We start from the raw sequence: 23,489 nt of genomic DNA, 5'->3' as shown, positions 1-23,489 counted from the left end.
TATATATAACTGATCTATTTTGAAAATAAAATCATTCTGAAGAGTCGCCATGACGCGACGAAAGCGCTAACGGAGAGTTTTTTTTTTTTTATTTTACTTTTATAATTCGTCCGTAAGGATAAAAACAATTTATTATCTAATATATATATATATATATTATATATAATATCAGGATTATTAAAATTCGGGCAACTGTGCTAACATCTCTGTCTGCTATGGGGAAAAGAGGTAACACTTAGTCAATTACTGTACTGTAGGTAATACAAAAATTATATCTCGTTCTAGTTGTCTTTCCTAATGACTCAACATAATCCTGTCCGATAGTAATTATACATTATACATTATACATTATACATTAAACATTAGTACAGTCTTATCCGGATAAAAGATATGCTCCGACTCGAAATTTGCATTTAGTAAAATCGTAGTCGTTCCTATGCTTGTAGCTGAAGTCTACTGTTGTGCTAAAATTTGAAGCTGGATATTAACATTGAAAGGCGGACGATTCAATCGTGATTCATTTCCTGAAGCAGGGAAGAGGTAAGTTTTGTAACTTCTAACACACTCGACACTATTGATATGTATATGCCGAGACTGCTGCAACACAGCGCGTTTGCCTGTGATGTTGATTTTCACATGACACGACTGATACTTACTCCAGCAATGTTAGATGATTACACAGCGAGAATACTGGCCCGTTTATCAGAGACTTTACCTAGCTGAAGTCTGGAAGTAGACTGATACAATGTGTGTATGATGACTGAGGTTAACAGTTTGACTCACCTAGATCTGACGTCTTTAAAGCGCAGGGGCATGTCTAGACTATAGAATTATATTAAAAAAATAGCTGTATGTATAGGTATTTTCTGGCTGTTTCTTATATTAAGACTAACGTTAGACATTTGCCCCTGAGGTAAAGGTAACAACCCCGGATCCATGCAGATTACCAAGTTACAAATGGGGTGACCGATTAGAGAGGGTACACGTATACACACCTGTGTTTGGCATTTGATTGTACCCCGTCTCCCATCTCTCACATGCAGCCCTTCCAAATTTCAAGATCAGTCTTTGAATCAAATCGTCAATCACATTTGATAATGTATGAACGTCTTCAACTTGTTATATACATATACAGTGTTCATATGTACAAGTTGAAAACATTACAAATAACGTTGTTGACTGTTGGATTCCATGACCAATCCATGTTGCGCCCATTTAAATGTCAAAGTTACTGAGCGGAACCAGACCCTATAACGGGCAGCACGAATTACCCCAAAAAACCCCAAAAGACCCAAAAAAGCAAAGAATAGAACTTTAAACAATGAATTAATAATATGAAATAATAAAGATATATAAATCATTTTACACTGTTCATTATTTTACACATCGAGAATGATTTGTTTTTATAAGCGTTATACCTCCCCTGATTTCCGTGTGTGGAATAAATAATACTGACTAGGCGTATTGTGAGAAATGTAATCAATTTATTTTCTTTCATATATTAATTCATATGTACATTCCTTAATAGTTAATATGCATATCGATAAATCACAATATATATTATCAATTAAGATGTATAACCTCTGATATATATACATATATATGCATTATAATTTATAATATTCAATACGTACGCCAGTAACATATATAGCGAAATACACATGATACAATGTACAATATACATGTATGATCATTTAGAATTGATAACATACATAATATACATATTTCTATACCATTGTCCTTTTACAAACAAGGATTTGAAATGTTTGTTTTTAAAGGAAACCTCTTAATGAAGATACGAACTTCATATTATAAAGGCATATTACTCTCTCAAAAGAAAGTTAAAAAATCACAAATTTAATATTCAAACACAGATTTAATTTTTTGACACATTTGTTAATAGTATTTTAAGTTACAGTGTTGAAGTATGGGGATTCCGCAAAGCTTTAGTTATCTCACAATATACAATTGCAAGATTATTACAAGTTCTTTTGTTTACACCCAGTAATCATTTGCAAAAAATTAAATGTACCTTTTCTATATCTCAAGCTTTGTGAAATCCCCATATTTCGGATGAAAACGTAATCGAGTACATATACGTAATGGTGTGCACAAGAAGATCTAAGGGGAATAACTCTCGGAAAAGATCAGAAAATGATATAACACAAAACTCTTTTTCGTATTCGTAAGTGAATGTCAGCTATTATGACTAAAATTAAATGTTTTTCGGTGTCTGGCGGCCTCTTTCGGTCTTAATAACCTTTTGGAAGTTTTTTGGTGGTCTTTTTTTTTTTTTTTTTTTTTATATATACAAAAATGAATTTTGGCACAAGTTTTCAAACTTATACTAAGCCCATTCTGTATTAATTTTGTCGTGTGTGTGAATTTATATATTGTCACTTCAGTGATGTGTCTTGAGTGTTATTCAGACTTAACCAGTGACATATGGACTTTGTAGGATCTACCATAGACATTACCCATCATTCCCTTCAATCTGTATTCCCCCTTAACCCTCTCTGATATCCCCCACCAGTCACTCCACACTGTCAACAGTTTAGATGTAGCATACAGAGTTTAAAAAAATCACTGAACATACATTCATGTTGAATAAAAACATGAATGTATATGCTGATTTAAGATTGTTACATATCATGCATAATAACAATTGCGAAAACCTTTTATATAATATTTGACTATATATACTTTATGCTCCTGATCATGAGTGCTTTATAAATATCTTACCTGAGTGCTCTGACAATTGTACATCTTTTGTTGTTGATGGCGATGAAATATTCCAATGTAATGATTTTTAGTCTGGATAGAGAATTCTTTATAGATGTATCAGTATAAACAAACTCAACTTATCATGTATATTTGAAGCCATGGACGAGGTGCAGGCAGCCGAGTTTGAACTACTGGAGGAATTACTGGAAGATGAAACAACAGAAAAGAAACAGGAAATTTGAAGAAATATATTGACAAAATGGAAACAGAGATAAAGTTTTCAATTCCTGACTTTGAAAAGGGTTTGTACATGTACTGTGTAGTCACTGATCATTCATAAGCTAGCTACTCCGAATCTACCACTCATTACCTGAAATCTGAATAAGTTAATAATCTAAGATTTAAAGAAAACTCACTGGAAACCTATTCTAGTGTTTTGTCATAAAATGGTCATAAAATTTACCCAAGAAAAAGTATTAAATCATCATTTAATTTTCTATCCTAAACCATGATATATGATCTACTGTTAATACAGGGTCCATGCCTATTATTGTGACGAACATACATTATATTACTGTGACTTAAAATGTTCCGGGATATTGAAAAATCAGTATTGATTAATATGTGACCAGAAGCTTTTATGTGAACGAAAACTTTCCACGGCGCAGAACACTATCACTGAAAAAGATGCCATAAAAACGCTCGCCAAATTCTCACGATAATAGGCATGGAGCCTGTATGTGTAATATTGAAATAAAGTTAACTATATTTATTAATTGAAGGTTAAAATCACAAATTTGGAGCATTGAAAAGCTTATACTTTCTTTACTGGTCTAGTGAAAATATTAATGTTATGAATTTAATTAGAATTTGTTTTCTGTTTTCTTTGTCCATTCAGATCTACAATGGTTGAATACAGCCTCACCACTTTCTCTAACAAAGGAACTAGAGGGGAAATTGATAGTGATGGATTTTTTCACATATTGTTGTGTAAATTGTCTCCATATTCTCCCAGACTTAGAAAAACTGGAGGATCTGTATAAAATTCAGGATGGAGTTGTGGTTCTTGGTGTACACTCCGCAAAGTTTGCCAATGAGAAAGTACTTTCTAATATTCTGAGTGCAATACTACGATACAATATCAACCATCCTGTAGTGAATGATAGTGAAGCGACACTGTGGAACAAACTTCGTATAGCATGTTGGCCTACACTGCTAGTTGTTTCACCTACAGGAAAATATCTACGGACTTTCGTCGGAGAAGGACATAAGGAGAGTTTGGAAGAGTTTCTTAAACTTGCTTTAGAATACTATAACGACAAAGGTATGATAAAGTCACACTCATTGGCAATTTCACTTGAGAAGGAAAAGCTAACAGAAACTCCATTAAAATTTCCAGGAAAGATTGCTGTCAACCGGAAGGGGAATTTGATAGCAATAGCAGACAGTGGACACCATCGTGTCATTATTTGTGGCAAAGACGGCATTGTTCAGGTGAGTGTAACTATACTGTACTACACATGTAGCCTCTGTAAACAATAAAATGGATTGATGATTTTAATGATTTTCTGTCACTACTCGGGATAATCCGGGTGATTGATTCCATGTTGTTCCCAGCAGTGACTATTAATTATGACACATATTGTTATGTAACCTGTCTAGTTTGACATTTTCTGGAAGTTATAAAGTAATTTACTATTAATCCTAAAGATTGAACTTATGCAACCTCAATGTCAATGTAATGTTGCTCAGTGAGGTAGCAATAAACTACACTGTAAATGGAGACCCTGCCTAAAATGACCATGGCTAGTTTGCTTGGTTGTATTTATTCTATAATAGTCATATTACATTAACATTGCATGATATAATATATAGTCATTTAGGCTTCATTCTTCATAATTTAACTTCAGTTTTGTTTCAAATATGGTTGGGAATTTCCATATTGCAGTTAAAGGACAATGGAAAACTTATCTGATATTTCCATGATAGCTATATTTGTTACAATCATTTTATGAGCTGACCTAATTCTTAAGTGTATAGTTAAAGTTTATTATGTGTAACTACACTGTATGAATTCCCCCAACATTACTGATATGTTTACATTATAATAATGGCTTTACAGTCTGTTGTGGGAGAAGGGAAGAAAGGACTACAAGATGGCTGTTTCAAGGACGCACAGTTCAACTCCCCTCAGGGAATGGTGTTTGTAGGAGAGGACCTGTATGTGGCTGACACTGAAAATCATGTGATAAGAAAGGTTTGCATTGTAGGAAATATTCCAGCGCGGTCAGTCTTGCCATCAATGTATCTAAAATCAATGTTAAATCAGCCCTTTAATTAAATATAATTTCCATATTTTTTCTTGTTGATACATGTGCTCATATAATTATGAAACTTTTTCTTCTAGACACAACTTTGTTACTTTGTTCCCAAACAACCATAATCCTGACATATATTAACAGATTCTCAGTGATAAATCTCCCGACACATGTACTCATAGAATTTTAAAGAGATTCACATTGGGACTCATTGTTTTAGCAATACAAATGACTCATTAAAGTACAGATTGATCATTTATGCTAGAGAACTAACATAGATGTCTAGATCAGGATAGAATTTTCTCTGGGATGGAAATATGTATCTTTTGGTCCTGTATATACTATAATACAATTTAATATACCACAGCATATATGATTACAATAGAAATCCTGTAACAGATATCATGGCTTATCAAATTGTTTATCTAATTAACTTTTGGATACACAGTTTTTGAGATTGACCAGAGTTCAAATTAAGTAACAACTAGAGTACAAATAGGTCTAGTGACTTGATGGCGAAAGTGTGTACGGGAAGGAGTAACGAAAAATACCCTTTCTGCATTGGAGCTTGAACTTGCGACAAGTTCAAGGCAAACATCCTTCCTCTAGGCTAAGAGAAATTCCTGCTAGTCTGTGACCTTATACTTTCCACTTTTACACTACTCCCTCCTTCACAAAGTATTTTCCCCGAAGACAACCAAAACCCAGGTTCTTAAACTCCAAGGAAGCCTCTCAATCTCAAATAGCTTTCACTTGGAATGGTCAATGGCACCAAATCTGTAAATAGGATGAAGAAATGAAAGATACACCGCCTTCTCTGGAGCTCAAAACCAGTGACCTTTCATTCTCAAGGCAGGCATCCTACCACTAAGGCTAGTCTGAGCTATTAAGGTGACCTTCTACTCTCCACTTTTGAAAAAAGAGGTTTTTAATGAAATGGGGACTAAAAGTTTAATGAGGCCAAACCTTCCATAACTTAAGGAAACCCTTACCGAAAATTATTCTATATTAAAGCATTGCGTATATATAATATCAGTTAGGACTTTCCTAAATTTTCATAATGATTTTCTGTGGGAACTTTCAAGGCAATGAATGTCCTTAAAATCAAGAAATTGATGAAATGAGGACCTGGTTGATTTTGGTTTTAAATGATGTTTCAATTAATAATTTTTGAGTTATCAAATGTTAGGATCATTAACGGTCATCATAGGGAAGAAGAAAACAAATAATTCCAGAATACAAAATGTAAATATATTTTGTGTGTTTATTTTTGTTATGAATTTGTTATTATATTGATGGTTTTTAGGTTGGTCTGAAGTCTGGTTCTGTGACCACAGTAGTTGGAACAGGTACCCAAGGACAGGATAAGGAGGGTGGAAACATTGGGATACAACAGGAGATTTCCTCCCCTTGGGACCTGGAGGTGGGCTGCTCAGTGGGTAAGTTTTGTTTAACATATGAACCATCGAGGGTTATTATAGTAAAATGCCTATCCAACAGACTCTAGGTCGGTCCAACAGAAAACACCAAAAAAATGATCTATAGATATGGCTGAAATATGCTTCAATAGAATTCTAGCTAGTTAGATCAGAAGAATTTGGAAAAAAAAATAATTGCAAAAAATTTTAAAAACATCATAGAATCATCTTTCTTTCTTTCTTTCTTTCTTTCTTTCTTTCTTTCTTTCTTTCTTGTGTGTTTTGTGTGTGTGTGTAACATTTCTGTTCTTTCAGGAGTTTGTTTTAAATTTGAATTTTTTGAGTGTTATATTTTGCAGGAAGTGATTCAGACGACATACTGTTTATTGCGATGGCAGGGACACATCAGATCTGGGTTTATTTCATTCAGGATGGAAAGTGGTACAAGGGGAAGTAAGTCTTAAAAGTTTGAAGATATTTCTCAGCTAGTTCCAAACTAAATCTTCTAAAGGTAATATTTGTATGTTGCAGTGCAAATGACTTGTCCTCATGAATGAAAGGGAGATAATTCAAACACAGGAAATAAGTTTATTTAAAAAAAAAATCTAAATTCTTAACTCTAAATTTTGTGTATGTTTCATTAGAGTAAAGATTACTCATCAAGGGAGACAACTCACACAAAATCACAGATACAAACATATGTGTATTGTTACAAGTATGCATGCATTTTTTTCACTCTCAAAAATATGCTCAACTGGTCTATTGAAGGCAATACCAAGCAGGAACATGTGTAAGATTCGCTGGAAGTGGGAGTGAAGAAAATCGTAACAACAGCTACCCTGCTAGGGCTGCATTTGCCCAACCGTCGGGTCTCTCATTGTCAACGCACCCTGAACTAAATACAATGTTTGTGGCCGATAGTGAGAGTTCAACTGTCAGGAGCCTGGCACTTAAGGATGGGGCTGTCAAGGGTGTGGTTGGGGGAGAAAAAGATCCTATGGTGAGTATTAAGAGGTTTATGAATATTTATTTATATACCTGTATAACATGTCTGTTGGAGTTATTTCCCCTGTTACATTTTCTACGTGGGTTCTATCAGTCAAGCATTTCCATCTAATTTGATTACATGTGAATTTTAAATGGTGGCGAATACATACTTGATGTCTTGTTGCTGTGATTGGACCAAAGTAAATCCGTGGTTGGGCCATAGTTGACTACACATGCGCATCGTAACCTTTATGTTTCTCTGCACATGCGCATTACATGTAACCAAAGTGAGTTTGCTCCAACTACAGTTAGACCCCTGTCACTAAAGTTTCTGATTGAACTCACTCTTTGCTAGGGAATATGTACACAAATGTATTACACATTTGCTAGACTTATTCCCCCTGTCACTTTTAGTTGGGGAATATATACACAAATGTATGAATATCTATGTATCTGTATTACACATTTGTTAAGAGTTATTTCCCCTGTCACTTTTAGTTTGGGAATAAATACACAAATGTATGAATATCTATGTATCTGTATTACACATTTGCTAGACTTATTTCCCCTGTCACTTTTAGTTGGGGAATATATACACAAATGTATGAATATCAATGTACCTGTATTACATGCTTGGAGGGGGCCGCAGTGGCCGAGTGTTTAAGGTGTCCCGACACTTTATCACTAGCCCTCCACCTCTGGGTTGCGAGTTCGAAACCTACGTGGGGCAGTTGCCAGGTACTGACTGTAGGCCGGTGGTTTTTCTCCGGGCACTCTGGCTTTCCTCCACCTCCAAAACCTGGCACGTCCTTAAATGACCCTGGCTGTTAATAGGATGTTAAACAAAAACAAACCAAATTACATGCTTGGAGTTATTTCCCCTGTCACTTTTAGTTAGGGAATATATACACAAGTGCATGACTACTTTTATTACATGGCTGTTGGAGTTACTTCCCCTCTCACACTTTACTGACAAATATGATTGTGATATTATAAATGTAAAATGAAACAAGTATAAAATGCAAATCTCTTACACAGGGTGACAGTTAGCATTCTGTCATTTTAAAGGTAAGAAAGGATCACAGTAGGTAACCTGCATGAGTAAAACTTAACTAAAAGCCAGCTAGATATGGGTGAATGCTTCACTTGTCCAAAACATAAATGTACTTAAAGAAATGTTTATGTATTGTATACCTTGGATAGTTTTTCAACTCGGGGCCGCGGTGGCCGAGTGGTTAGGGTGTACCGACACTTTAACACTAGCCCTCCACCTCTAGGTTGCGAGTTCGAAACCTACGTGGGGAAGTTGCCAGGTACTGACCGTAGGCCGGTGGTTTTTCTCCAGGTACTCCGGCTTTCCTCCACCTCCAAAACCTGGCACGTCCTTAAATGACCATGGATGTTAATAGGACGTTAAACAAAAACAAACAAAGTTTTTCAACTCTGAACTTAAAACCTAAATATATATCACATGTTAAAAAATAGTAACAAAGCAAACAAACCAAAAACACACACAGAGAGTATTGTATGTCCAAATGTTAAAGAAAACTGTATATTTTAGAATGTTGTCTTTTTTAACCAGTTTTTAGCTCACCGGTTACGAGTAACTGTGAGCTAATGCTGTACCCCGGCGTCAGCGTTGGCGTCCCAGCCCACTTTAAAGTTTTTGGTATCAGTTTTTGGAAAGTCCAAAAGTATACACCTCACACCCTTCTAATTTGGTTTATACATTCATTAGAGGTCTAGGAGTATAATGTTATGGCAAAATCATGCAGAAAAAAAATTGTGATTTTTTCGCATTTTACCATTTTTGTGGACTTATATATTAACTTTTTTGGCACAAAAACTCACTTTAAAGTTTTGAGGGTAAGTCCAAAAGTATGCACCTCACACCCTTCTAATTTGGTTTATGCATTCATTAGAGGTCCAGGATTGATGTTATGGCAAAATCATGCAGAAAAAAATTGCGATTTTTTAGGCATATTACCATATAGTGGACTTAATTGTTTTGGCACAAAAACCCTCTTTAAAGATTTTTGGGGTAAGTTTTGGAAAGCTTGCAAGTCCACACCCTTCTTATTTGGTTTATACATCCATTAGAGGTCTAGGAGCGATATTATGTGATGTACAATTTCAAAATGACATGCTTATACATACATTAAAAATAAATGCATATAGTGTGATTGCTGCCGCCGGTGAGCTTTCGCAATCGTTGATTGCACTTGTTAATTAATGCAAAACTATATTCCTGTTTGATACATATATCTGTTATTTTTCAGTTTTTGTGTTATTGATATTGGAGCTTGGGTCATGGTGATTTATGAGACTATACATGTATATATTTCTTTCTTAACAGAACCTGTTTGCATATGGTGATGTGGATGGCACAGGGATCGAGGCAAAGCTTCAGCACCCCCTAGGGGTTGCTTTAGTGACAGACAACAAAGGGCCATTACTGGTGGCTGACTCTTACAATCATAAGGTAAGATCTCACCCATGTTAAGAAAAAATATCTTATTTCAGGCAGAAAGTTGATGACCTTAATTAAGATTGCAGTCAGGCTTAAAATTTAGTAGTTTCATACGGAAATTGCTGTGATATACTAAAGTGGTCATTAAATTTTACAATCTTTTGTATTGTTGTGTGTATACAGCTCTATATTATTGTTAACATTCTTTTTTGAAATTTAGTACATATATCAGTTTCTTTTGACACAATTACCATAATACTGATATCTGTTTTGGGATTGGACATTTTACAGGCTTCTGAAAATTCAAAATGTAGATATTAAATTTTCTTTTTCACTGACATAGATTGACTACATTAGGAATTCCTTGGCGTACTCCAGTGGGAATATTGATATTAATCAAAGTACTGAAAGTGTATCATGGCAATGGATTCAAATGGCCATGGTAGTGAAATGGAGGCCCCTGATTGGTCAAAATTTAGTTGATGTGTGATTTTAGCCAGGGACATAGGGTTTTTGAGGGATGCTGAACACATTGACAACAGTTTCAAAAGGCTTGGTTGCCATGGTAATGAAATGAAAGTGTTTGGTTTTGAAAAAAATGTAGATACTGTGTCAGCTTTTGATTTTGGTATCAATGTGATTTCATGACACTACAAACATGCTTGTAACTTCTATTTCTGAATTTAAAAAACATATCTGCCATTTGCTAGCTTTTGATTGATGGAAGTTTTATGACTGAATTAAGAACAATATTGCGAATTCTGTAAGCTTCATTTGCGTCTGTGTGGATCATTTGTGAGATGTATACAGGGTGCTTTCATACTATCAAGTGGAGGGTTTTATTTTTGGTAGTTTTTTGAAAAAAAAAACACTACTGAAATTTTAGTGAATTTAAGAGGTACAGTGTACTTAAAACTTGATACAGTTGGTATATACTGACCAGGTGGGACAGGCAAGCCATATTTATATGTGTTATTCTCATTTAAGTCCTAGATTGATTTGACTTTGGGTCCATACATTTTTTTTGTGATATAGTTGCTCTCTGGTTAAGTTTCCTGTATTTTACCAGTGACCAGCCTGTTACATGTACACACTAGCCTATACATGTACATATATGGTAAATGTACAATGTACACTGTTTGTGCCCTGATCAGGGGCTGCGGTGGCCGAGTGGTTAAGGTGTCCCGACACTTTAACACTAGCCCTCCACCTCTGGGTTGCGAGTTCGAAACCTACATGGGGCAGTTGCAAGATACTGACCGTAGGCCAGTGTTTTTTCTCCGGGTACTCCGGCTTTCCTTCACCTCCAAAACCTGGCACATCCTTAAATGACCCTGGCTGTTAATAGGACGTTAAACAAAAACAAACAAACAAACAAAGTGCCCTGATCACAAGTAATATGGTCATTGTTAAGCAGCTTGCTGGAGTGACATTTCAGGCTGAGATAAATAGTATTTGACCTACATTTTGGAGTGACATGTACCTGGAAACTTTACAATACTTTAGTCATGACATTGTGATATTTATGTCTTTCTTTGAAATGAAGGTCACAAAGTCAGATGTCAAGTATATATTTAAATATTTTGCTGGTAAATTTCAGAGCAAAGTTGAAAAGAATCAAATGTGAAAGTGCCTGATCAAATATCAAAATCATGACATTGTGATATAAATGTTCTTCTTTGGAATGAAGTCACTGAGTCAGAGGTCAAGGTTGAATTTTATATATTCAAATATTTTGCTGATAAATTTTGGAGTTGAAGAGAATCAAATGTGAAAGTGCCTGATCATTAAATTGTGATATTAATGTCCTTCTTTGGAATAAAGGTCATCAAGTCAGAGGTCAAGGTCAAAATTTATTTATCTAAATATTTTGCTGGTAAATTTCGGAGCAAATTTGAAAAGAATTAAATGTGAAAGTGCCTTATCAAATATCAAGGTCATAGGTCAAAGTAAACTTTCTATCTCTTAACTGGAAAATATTTATACGTATCAAGATTTAATGAAACAAGGATGATTTTAATCAAAAGAAGAATGTCATTGCCATATACCAGCCCAAAGTTATGAGTCAAATAACAATGTTAAGTTGTTTACCTGGTGCAATGTATATTGATCTCTTCGTCACTTAGTATTCTGTGATAAACAACAATTGCTTCATTAATGTTCCAGTTAACTTGAGGTTTTTCATAGGAAAACATGCAATATTGGAATTAAGGGGAAGAAATCATAGTTAAAAAATTCTCCTTAAATTATGTAATGCATTCATATAGACATTTTAAAAAAGGTCAAGGAATTCCATTTAGTTAAGTAATATTGATTAAACATGTTGTCCATTATGAAAAGCTTTTTAAGATTAAGGCCATCGGCTTTCTTGGTGGTATAGTCTCCACCACCTGATTATAGGAATGTTATAGCTTTTGTGACTGTTAGGCAAAATTTATTAAATTACGCATGTTTTTCTTCAACATAACTCTCAGCAAGATATATTTTCAAATTTTATTTCCAGAGCCATTACAAACTTGTCTCTGAAAGCAATTAAAATTGATTAATATTGATCACCAGGTAAACAGTTTCTTTTGATATGCTGCATTACATGAATTTTTGTCAGAAATGTCAGATGTTTTACTTGTTAATCCTGTTTTGTACCTGTGCCTAAAGTACATAGATATTGTGTTTTTAAAGTGCAGAACTATTTATCTCGATTGATAACACCAAATTCCTTATCTCTAGGTTCGATGTACTATATATTGACATGTATTATAATTACCATATTTATACAGCATTAAGCCCATGAAAAGCAACACCCATATTATTGCACTTTTAACGAAAATGGTAACTATAATGTTTTTATTATCTTGCATAAGCCTATCCTCTACTTTTTTGTTCAAATTGGCGTGTTCCTCTCTCCTTAGACATGATCACCTATTTGTTGGTAGGAATAGCCAGATACAGTCAAACATGAGCTGCAGACCCCTCGTTTCAGTAAGGGGTTTTAAATTCTACTCGGGGCGATGTTTGTTATGTCTCCTGTTCCCATGATGATACAATGGTTTTCTCTTTTGCTTGATAGTTGATTTTCATAACTTGTGATTCAAATTGCATGTACTTGCTTGTACATGTTTGTCACACATACATCTTATAAATATTGGTGAATGAAAATGATTTACTACTAGAACACGTCATTGTGAAGCTAAACATTTTTTTCTAAACAAGATACTGTGTGACCATACTGTTTACGTCATCAATGACGATCAGATTTCATGTTCTTATAACACTTAAAAGACTTGGAGGAACATTTTAAAAAATACGATTGGCAGGTTGATTTTGCTTCCATTTGCGATATTTATGTAAATATTTAAATTTCTTATCTATCTGCCTGCCTTACGTCATGAAAACTTCAGAGAGATATTTAGTGACTTAATGAAGATTGACAGATTTATTTCCTCAGTTGGCGTATTTTTAGATATTCATAAGTTTACTTTTAAATGTTGCTCACACTTAGAATTACCTACGTCATAAAATTTTGCAATTGAGAGGTGTGTCTTGACACAGATCTTTAGGTTGATATCAAATGTATGCAAAGAAAACATAAATTGTTTATTTAATTTGATTGTTTATGGTACAATAGTATACTTGTAATTAAAATAGAAAGTACAAATTTTAACTAGATTCAGTTTGAGGAGATTAAAGTAGTGATATTTGTGATCTCCTGGGAATTGTCTTCATGATATACAATTGTAAGACAATTACACCAGTAAATTAGACTGTTACAATCAAATCCAAAACTTCACATGTTATTGAATATCAATACATCAAAGTTAAATTAAGCAAAACCTTATTTTCTAAAAGTACACCATACTGATGTGGAAATATATATATTGCTGGATTATCTCGTTAGTTTTTAAGAACAAGCCACTGTCTCAATAAAATATTATATGTACAGATGTTTAAACACTTTTCTGAATTAAACAAAAATCATGTAATTGTTCATAAATGTCACTCATAGAGTTATGTAAGGACCTGTGTTGTGAAATATGGTGCCCAATATAGTAATCAGGTTATCTGTCTGTCTGGGTTTTTTTTTTTCTTTCTGCACTGTATCTTGAGGCCAGGTCATGGTCACTGCTAATGGAAATAGAAAACCAGTAAATGCACAATATCTAAAACAGTTTTCAGTTCTAAAGGACCAATTATAATAAGATTATTCAGCTTTCTAGGCCACAAGGTCAAAGATCAAGGCCATTGTCCCTATAGATAGATAACATTGCTTGGGATAACTGATCACTACCAAGAGATCCAAGGTCACAGGTTACTATAAATAGAAAATCCTTTAATGCAAAATACCTCAAGTTTTATAGGGCCTAATATACCCTAACATTAACCAGTGATTTCTTGAAGAAAATGATTGCTTTGGTTAATTAGCTGTACATGTTGATGCACTGAGATAAAAGTTCAAGGTCAGTGTTATTAGAATTGTTGCTTACTACGAACATACTGTGCATTTACATTGTATCACATGTATTTATATAAAATATGCAATACAATGTATATAAATCTCTGATGTAAGGCCCTACAGACTTCTGAGATTCCACATGATGATACATGTACAAGGTGTGAAAATGTCATTTTAAAATAGAATACACATGTACGCAGACAGTGTAATAATTCATTAGCTTGTTGTTTATGTTTTTAGATAAAATCAGTTGATTTAGTCAGCAAGATGTGTGAAACATGGGCAGCGCCATCTCGTTCAGAGAAGGGAGATAACTGTATATCCATCGACCTCAATGAACCAGGAGGTTTGTGTGTGGACCAGACCCATCAACTACTGTACATAGCAGACACAAACAACCATATCATCAGAATGGTTGACATAGAAACCAAAGCGGTATCTCGGGTAAGATTTTTATAACCTTGCTATTTTATAGTCAGGCATGTATATAGTGTTGTTACCCTTGGCTATCATTTTGTCATCCTGTCATTCATGATTTAGTTTTCACTCATTTACTCTGAAATGGATACAAAACAGTAACATGGAAATTATAGTTGAATATTGATAATATTTAGATCTATTGCCGATGATCAATTAATATTTTCTAGAGTTATGATTACTTAATTTTTTTTTTTGTGAAAACAGTAGAACCATAATTGGACAGCTTTGTCTGACTCCAGCGGAACAAAAAAAATGCTTAAAAAAGGTATACCAAAATGGTAGAATCTCTTGTTGACAATTTCAATGTAAATGTCAATACATCTTGGTTGTAACTTAAAGTGACTTCACCACAAATGAAATTGGAACCAAAACAACTGGTATTTACTTAGGTGACCATCCAACTGGTCAACCAATACTGTACCTGTCTTGTTCTGAAAAGTCATGACTACACCTTTTAACAATGCCAAAAAAGATCTCCTTGGATACTGATGGGGGCGGGCATTCATGCTCCGCTAATATATCAAGTTTGATTTCTTGCATATAGTTATTAATAAGAAAGTAAAGTGTTTTTTTTAGGGAAAGATCATTCAAATCTGTTTGTTTATTTCGTGGATGCTTTGACATTCGAGCGAAGCCAAAAATAATGACTGTCTGGCTATTGGTCAGTTCACAGAGCTTGGAGATCATTGGCCTCAAAACCAGTAAAACCATGTATTCCCTCAAAACCACTTGAACAAGTAAAATCAGGGACTCTCAAAACCACTAACCAGCAAAATCATGGATTCTCTCAAAACCATTTTTTTCATTTCTGCATGTGCACATCTCAAATCCTCAATGCTTGGGAAAAGCTATCTAAATATTTCTCAAAATTTCATCCAAAAATGATTTTCAGAAAATTGATACGTTACCTATGAGTAGCTAATTGTGACGCTACCGAAGTTTTCCCATTAGTTATAATTCTGTATTGAAGATTGTGTAAAGGTTTGTTTACATAACTGTATCTGTTTCCATAACATGTTACCATGTAACCTTGTAATTTACCTGTAGGTCGGTGAAGGTGTATGAATACTTTGTACATTTGAGTTGACCCCTGTATTTGATAGTATATGTCTCACTCTGCTCTAATCTCTGAATAATATGGAACATTTTAAGGTTTTGAATAAATGTTGAATTGTGAATGAAGTTTCTAGGTAACAAAATAATTATTTTCTAACTTTAGCCAACACAATGTTGAAGTTTGCAAGTACATGTATGTTGTGTTTAAATTCTGTCAGTAGTTCCCGTATTCTAGTGACAAAAAGCACTCCATCAAGTGCTTCAAGTGAGGTGTTCATACTCACCATTTCGTCTGCTATATAAATGGAATCTTCCCTATCTTTCACCCCTCTGGTTGAAGATTTCTCTGTAACTTCCTCAAGGTAGGAGAGGATTGATGTTTGGAGGATTGATGTTTGGTTTGTTTGGTTTGTTTTTGTTTAACGTCCTATTAACAGCCAGGGTCATTTAAGGATGTGCCAGGTTTTGGAGGTGGAGGAAAGCCGGAGTACCCGGAGAAAAACCACCGGCCTACAGTCAGTACCTGGCAACTGCCTCACGTAGGTTTCGAACTCGCAACCCAGTGGTGGAAGGCTAGTGATAAAGTGTCGGTACACCTTAACCACTCGGCCACCACAGCCCCCCTGATGTTCTCCCATCAGTTTATTTTTAGCTCGTTTCTTCGGAGAAGACGGAGAGCTTATCTTGTCACTTCGGCGTCGGCGTTGGTTTTTCAAATGTTTAGTGTTTGGTGCAAGTGTTGAAAGGTTTAGTAATTTATGTTAATATGGTCCCTATGGGGGTTAAACTATCCCCTGCCAGAGTTAAACTTAAAGATCTTTTGGGGAAAAAACAGATTTTTAAAATTTTTGGACTTAGAATATTTCTGCGTGGGTTAAGTTTTTGGTGCAAGTGTTGAAAGGTATGAATTCATCACTTTATAATTGTACTAGGGTGCTGATATTTGGCGATAGAGTCCCTCTGGAGTAAGACTATCCCTTCCTGGAGTAAAACAAAAAAAAATAAGATTTTTTCTTTTTAAATTGCTTCTTTTTTGTTTGTTTTTTTGTTTGTTTTTTAAATATTTGGACTTTAACCATTTTTCGTTAAGTTTATGTTGCGAGTGTTGAAAGGCATAGTAATACATGGTATTAGAGTCCCTGTGGGGGTGAAGCTATCCCTTGCCGGAATTAAACTGAATTATTTTTTGGGGGTAAAAAACAGATTTTTAAAATTTTTATTAACACATCACTTTATAATTGTACTAGGGTGCTGATATTTGGTAAAATAGTCCCTCTGGAGTTACACTATCCCTTCTTGGAGTGAAACTGAAAAAAAAAACAATGTGAAAATGCTCACATTAGACAATTTATACAGTTCCATATTTTTCAAGGGAGACAACTCTCATAAAGATAACATTTTATCAAAAAATCAAGAAATAGGTCAAAAAGCAATTATTTAATATATTTATTCAACCTACAACAGCATAATAAGCTTGTCTCCCTAATGTTTGTCAATAAATAATTTACATATATATATAAATTTTATGATTTTGAAAATTGCATGAATACACAATCTGATCAAGTAAACAATATAAATATTATTATACAATTTGCGAAACCATACTAATTAATATATTTTAATTATTTATTGACAAACATTTGCAAGACGAGCTATGCTGTTCTCCAACAGCTCTTGTAATTACTAAGGGTTCAGTTCAAATATTAAAAAAACAATTTTAAAATGCAAGACATTGTTGACATGACATGATTGTATTGTTGCAGTGATGCTATTGTATTGTTGTCAGCTCATGTTATCTCTTATACTCTAGTTATAGGAGCTGACAGAGAAATCACACCCTCGGGGGTGACAAAGATATCACACCCTCGGGTGTGACAGAGAAATCACACCCTAGGGAGTGACAGAGATATCACATCCTAGGGGTGACAGAGATATCACACCCTAGGGGTGACAGAGAAATCACACCCTAGGGGTGACAGAGATATCACACCCTAGGGGGTGACAGAGAAATCACACCCTAGGGGGTGACAGAGATATCACATCCTATGGGGTGACAGAGATATCACACCCTAGGGGTGATAGAGATATAACATCCTAGGGATTGACAGAGATATCACATCCTAGGGGTTGACAGAGATATCACACACTACGGGTAGACAGAGATATCACACTGTAGGGGGTGACAGAGATATCACACCCTAGGGGGTGACAGAGATATCACACACTACGGGTAGACAGAGATATCACACTGTAGGGGGTGACAGAGATATCGCACCCTAGGGGTTGACAGAGATATCACACACTACGGGTAGACAGAGATATCACACTGTAGGGGGTGAGAGAGAAATCACACCCTAGGGGTTGACAGAAATCACAACCTCGGGGTGACAGAGATATCACACCCTTGGGTTGACAGATATCACACCCAAGGGAATGACAGAGATATCACACCCTAGGGGGTGACAGAGATATCACACCCTAGTGGTTGACAGAGATATCACACCCTAGGGGATGACAGAGATATCACACCCTAGGTGTGACAGAGATATCACACCCTAGGTTTGACAGAGATATCACACCTTAGGGGTTGACAGAGATATCATACCTTAGGGGTTAACAGAGATATCACACCCTAGGGGGCGACAGAGATATCACACCCTTGGGGATGGCTGAAAAACCACACCCTAGGGGATGACAGAGATATCACACCCTAGGGGGTGACAGAGATATCACACCCTAGTGGTTGACAGAGATATCACACCCTAGGTGGTGACAGATATATCACACCCTAGGGGATGACTGAAAAATCATACCCTAGGGGGTGATAGAGATATCACTCCCTAGGGGGTGACAGAGATATCACACCCTAGGGGGTGACAGATATCACACCCTAGTGGTTGACAAAGATATAGCACCCTAGGGGTTGACAGAGATATAACACCCTAGGTGGTGACAGAGATATCACACCCTAGGAGATGACTGAAAAATCACACCCTCGGGGGTGACAGAGATATCACACCCTTGGGGGTGACAGAGATATCACACCCTAGGGGGTGACAGAGATATCACACCCTAGGAGATTACTGAAAAATCACACCCTAGGGGGTGACAGAGATATCACACCCTAGGGGGTGACAGAGAAATCTTGAACAGTTCAAATGGGAAACAAACCTGTAAATGATGGGAGACATATGGTAAAACATGATTTCTACATTAAGCCAAATATCTTGAAATCTTGTATAAAAGTGACTGAATCTGATAGAGGATATAAAAATCATTAAAAAGTGCCAGACTGAAGTGCATTTGCATATCTGATTATTATATTAATTAAAATAATTACACGTATAAATAAAAAAAATAGTCCTGGACAAATGTCAACTGGTAAATCATAAAATGTACACACATGAAATTGACGCGCTGTGTGCACTAGCTTCTGCCTGATGATAATGAAATAACAGGATGATAGTTTGTAGGTAGGATAATTGACTAGCTCACTGTTCCACTGTCACATTGATATTGAGAATGTATATTGGTTGTCTGGATAGACATACATGTATGTACAGATGTATACTGACAGAGATATCACAACCTAGGGGTTGACAGAGATATCACACCCTAGGGGATGGCTGAAAAACCACACCCTGGATATACATATTTATTTATACGTGTAATTCAGTATTCTCTTCCATCTCTTGACAAACAACAGCCAATGGTTCGTTTTCAATTTCCATGGAAACCTTTCGTTTCTTTATCATATTTACCAGTAGATCATTATTGAATACCAAAACAGTTTTCAGCATTTACATGGTATTATGATTTGTATATGTTTCTTGCAGCTTCCTATTATTTTTCCAAACCCTGATGAGACAGATGGTTCCCAGAGGAAGAAAGTGAATGACTTTGTGAAGCCCAACACAGTTATCCTAGATTTACCGCCATTAAACATCACACCAGTTACAGCGGTAGAAGTGAGACTACACATTCCATTACCCGAGGGACATCACTTTACAGAGGAAGCTCCCAGTACCTGGATGATGATTTGTAAAGGTAGGCCATTGTCAGTAACCCATGGTCCTTCAACTCCTGCACAGAGGATGTAGCCATTGTCAGTAACCCACGGTCCTTACACTCGTGCACAGAGGATAAAACGATTGTCAGTAACCCAAGGTCCTTCAACTCCTGCACAGAGGATGTAGCCATTGTCAGTAACCCACGGTCCTTAAACTCCTGCACAGAGGATAAAGCCATTGTCAGTTACCAATGATACCTACACTCACGCACAGAGGATATAGCCATTATCTGTAACCCACGGTCTTTAAACTCACACACAGAGGATGTAGCCATTGTCAGTAATGCACGATCAGTACACTCATGCACATAGAATATAGCCGTTATCTGTAACCCACGGTCTTTAAACTCACACACAGGGGATGTAGCCATTGTCAGTAACGCACGATCCATACACTCGCGCAGGGAGGATATAGCCATTGTCCGTAACCCATGTTCCTTACACTCACGCACAGATGATATAGCCAGCATCATTAACCCACAGTCCTGCCACTTTCCCCCACAGAAAAGGTCAGGCCTGTGGGTTTGGGATAATGGGGTAAAGCACACAAAAAAATTGTATAAAACACTGTTGTTTTACACTGATATCAAGACATGCAATTAAGTTTTTTGGGAAAGGTGAACCTGTTCTTTAATCTCTTCTACATGTATCATACATTTATTGTCCTATAGTAAGATGAAACGCTTCCATTGTTTTATAAAGGTGTGTATGTGTATTATTCCAGAACGTAACAATTACAGTTAACAATGTCAGGATAACAATGTCAGGATTACTGAGCATCTTGTCTCCAAGAACTCTTATTTGGTTTAATCCTTTGCTTTTAGATGTTCCGAATTAATGGATTGAATAGGTATATCTAAGGAATTCATGCATGCAAGATGTTTTTTCAGTTTCATGTAATGGAACATTTATTTCATATCTTTAATGAAAAAATATTAAAATGTTCTCTCAAGTCTCTGTAATCGTTTGCATGCAACTTTTGTTCAGTATAGAAAATTAGGATGAATGTGAAATTTCTTGTTCTTGCATGAGGTGTATTTGAAAACACGTTTTTTTTTCTTTCTTAAATTTCAGATGAATCCAACAACGTTTTGAACACAGAATGTGATACAAATGGTAGTATTGAAACTTTTGAAGAGCAGTCCCTGTTGTCCTTCACCTTGCCAAGTGACCTTGACCTTTTGAAATCTCTCCAGGTGTACATCAAGTGTCGAGTGTTCTACTGTGATGATACAAATGTCTGTCGCCTAAAAGAAAACGTGTACAAACAGTTGATTGTATTCCAGGACACTGAGAACACTACATCTAGTACAACTGTTCTGTTAAAGTTTGAATTTTAAATATGTCATGTATATGTCAAGCTTCAAGCATCCTTTTGCCTTTGTTTCCATTGAAATTTGTAGGAGCCGAAAACAGTTGGGTCACTTTTGGATAGTAAAAGATAAATTGTGAGAGGTTTATGGATAGTTCCTGTAAATAATGAAGTAATCTAGTCTTTCTGCCAACTATTCTCTACCTCCTTTTTGGTTAATCAGATATTTGACAAAGAGTAAAGTGATAGAATGTAGACAATGGAACCATTGGGCCAGAGTGGGGTTCTAACGACTGTATTATGTATTGTATACTTCAGCCCTCTGGCAAGAATATGTTTTCAACCTGTTCAAAATGTATCCTTCCTATTTTTGACATGATTATGATAGAGAGTGAAGTTTTAAATACATTTATTTATTACAACTGTCATCTTATTGAGAAAAAAAATCGTAAAATTGAAATGGTGAAATTTCTCTGTATAACAGTATAAAGAATGTAAAGTATTTGTTTGACCTCGCCTGAGATCTGACACAGTAATAGTGCTTCATCCTATACCACTGTAAAACGTAACTATTTACAATCATTTACAATCCCACATGGTTTAAATAATGATGGATGAATTTGTCTCAGTGAGCAGATAATCATTTTATAGGTAAAAAACTTAATGGCATATATGATTAACAGCAATGCAGCTTTTAAGAGGTGTTCAACATTTATGAATTTGATTTAAAGTTTTGATTTTCACCATGTTTCTGTCAATGTTGGTGCTATATAATCAAAGCAGAACCTAAGAATTTATGTTTGATGTATTGGTAGACAGCTGGGCAAATGTTGAGGATACTCTTCTCAAGATGCTGACCAATGGAGATACACTTTGTGCCTTGGTATTTGTTAGGTCCAGTTCAGTGAGATACACATGTACATGTATGTACAAAATGTTGGGTCTATCTTTGAGTACCTGATTAGCTTAAAGACGAGTGAATACAATTCTTCTCATATAACATACCTGTTATATAAAAGTTAAGAACTTCTTTGGTTCAAGAGAATATTTAATGATAAAAGAGTGGTGTCTTACTTTTAAGTTACCAGATTCACTAATACCACATGAGAAACCTTTAGAGAATTGATGATTTCAATTTGGGTGTTGTCTGATTTGCCTGAAAAAGCAGGCAACATATAAGTATCACTATATCTTGGCGTCTGCCTCCACACAGAGGTTTCCATGCCATAACTTGAGTTCCCTTGTGCCGATCAAACTGAAATTTAGTGCAGATCTTCCTTACCACATTTGCTTGCTTGGGATGGTTTTCAGGTCAGAAGGTCAAAGGTCAATGTCACTGTTACTTAAAATAGAAAATTTGTTTCCTTGTGATAACTCAAGTTCATTTGGGTCAACCAAATTTAATTTTAATGCAGTTTTTCTTGATCACAAGTACTTGCATAGGATTGCTTTTTAACTGGTCCAAAGATCAAAGGTCAAAGGTCACTGTTACTATACATAGAAAATTTGTTTCTATGAATAACTCTCTTAAAGCCACATACTCCCGAAGAAACATATATCAATGTTAACATTTTTAGCTTTTTACAGTTTTCGGACTTGATACATACCTAACAGATTATCATGAATCAGAAACTGAAAGAAAATGAGTATTTATGAAAGTATAGGGGAATTCCAAAAAATAATAACTGTGGCTGCCGTACCAAGTTTCTCTGAAAATTAGTCCAACAATGCAACGACGGGTTTTACAGTCCATACAAAATGGCGGAACGCCGAAAGTATGGACCTGCCAAAACGCAGACAAATTCTGCCAATAAAGACGCAAAAGTAAGTAGAATCGTCAAAACCCGAGTATTTCCTTAGGAAAGGAAATGATTCGTTGGAACTTAGTGAGAGAAGAAAAGGGAAAAGACTCAAATTCCGATTTTGCTGGATGTCTATTGGATTGCTGGTTAGCTTTTGAACATTGTCAACTTCACAGATCTAAAATTTTATCGATGTTTTGTTGTAAGCATATTGCTACATTTTAAAATTAAGTATTTAAATGTAAACCATGTTTGTTTTGTTCAGTTATTACGCGAATATTCTGTTAATATGTTTAAATGAAAGCATTATTATGCAAAGTTCACGTATGCTTGATATGTAAACAACAGCCATGTGTGTAGTTTATGTGCAGTGCACGTTGTTATAGCCTCGTTCTCGGCTCCG

The 23,489-nt window shown here is 35.5% G+C and overlaps 1 protein-coding gene across 1 annotated transcript; it reads left to right on the top strand.

Moving 5' to 3' along the window:
• The first annotated feature begins 468 nt into the window (after positions 1–468).
• LOC117339711 (NHL repeat-containing protein 2-like) lies at positions 469–22,871 on the top strand. The gene is made up of 11 exons (XM_033901429.1): positions 469–540; positions 2,881–3,026; positions 3,623–4,218; positions 4,847–4,981; positions 6,349–6,481; positions 6,820–6,913; positions 7,229–7,460; positions 9,804–9,929; positions 14,608–14,811; positions 19,740–19,950; positions 21,047–22,871. Exons 2-11 carry the CDS (start codon positions 2,984–2,986, stop codon positions 21,310–21,312), a joined length of 2,040 nt encoding a protein of 679 aa, XP_033757320.1. The 5' UTR covers positions 469–540; positions 2,881–2,983; the 3' UTR covers positions 21,313–22,871.
• The last annotated feature ends 618 nt before the right edge of the window (positions 22,872–23,489 follow it).

Source organism: Pecten maximus, chromosome 12 (assembly GCF_902652985.1).
Source record: "Pecten maximus chromosome 12, xPecMax1.1, whole genome shotgun sequence".
NCBI lineage: Eukaryota > Metazoa > Mollusca > Bivalvia > Pectinida > Pectinidae > Pecten > Pecten maximus.
Note: the sequence above shows the minus strand (reverse complement) of the source record. Positions and strands in the feature narration are given on the sequence as shown.

What these genes read in the sequence shown, in the direction of transcription:
- LOC117339711 (XM_033901429.1), top strand. Translation starts at nt 2,984, where the DNA reads ATGGAAACAGAGATAAAGTTTTCAATTCCTGACTTTGAAAAGG. An exon ending in GGAGGTGGGCTGCTCAGTGG is followed by an intron (nt 6,482 to 6,819) that starts GTAAGTTTTGTT and finishes TATATTTTGCAG; the next exon opens with GAAGTGATTCAGACGACATA. An exon ending in AAACCAAAGCGGTATCTCGG is followed by an intron (nt 14,812 to 19,739) that starts GTAAGATTTTTA and finishes TGTTTCTTGCAG; the next exon opens with CTTCCTATTATTTTTCCAAA.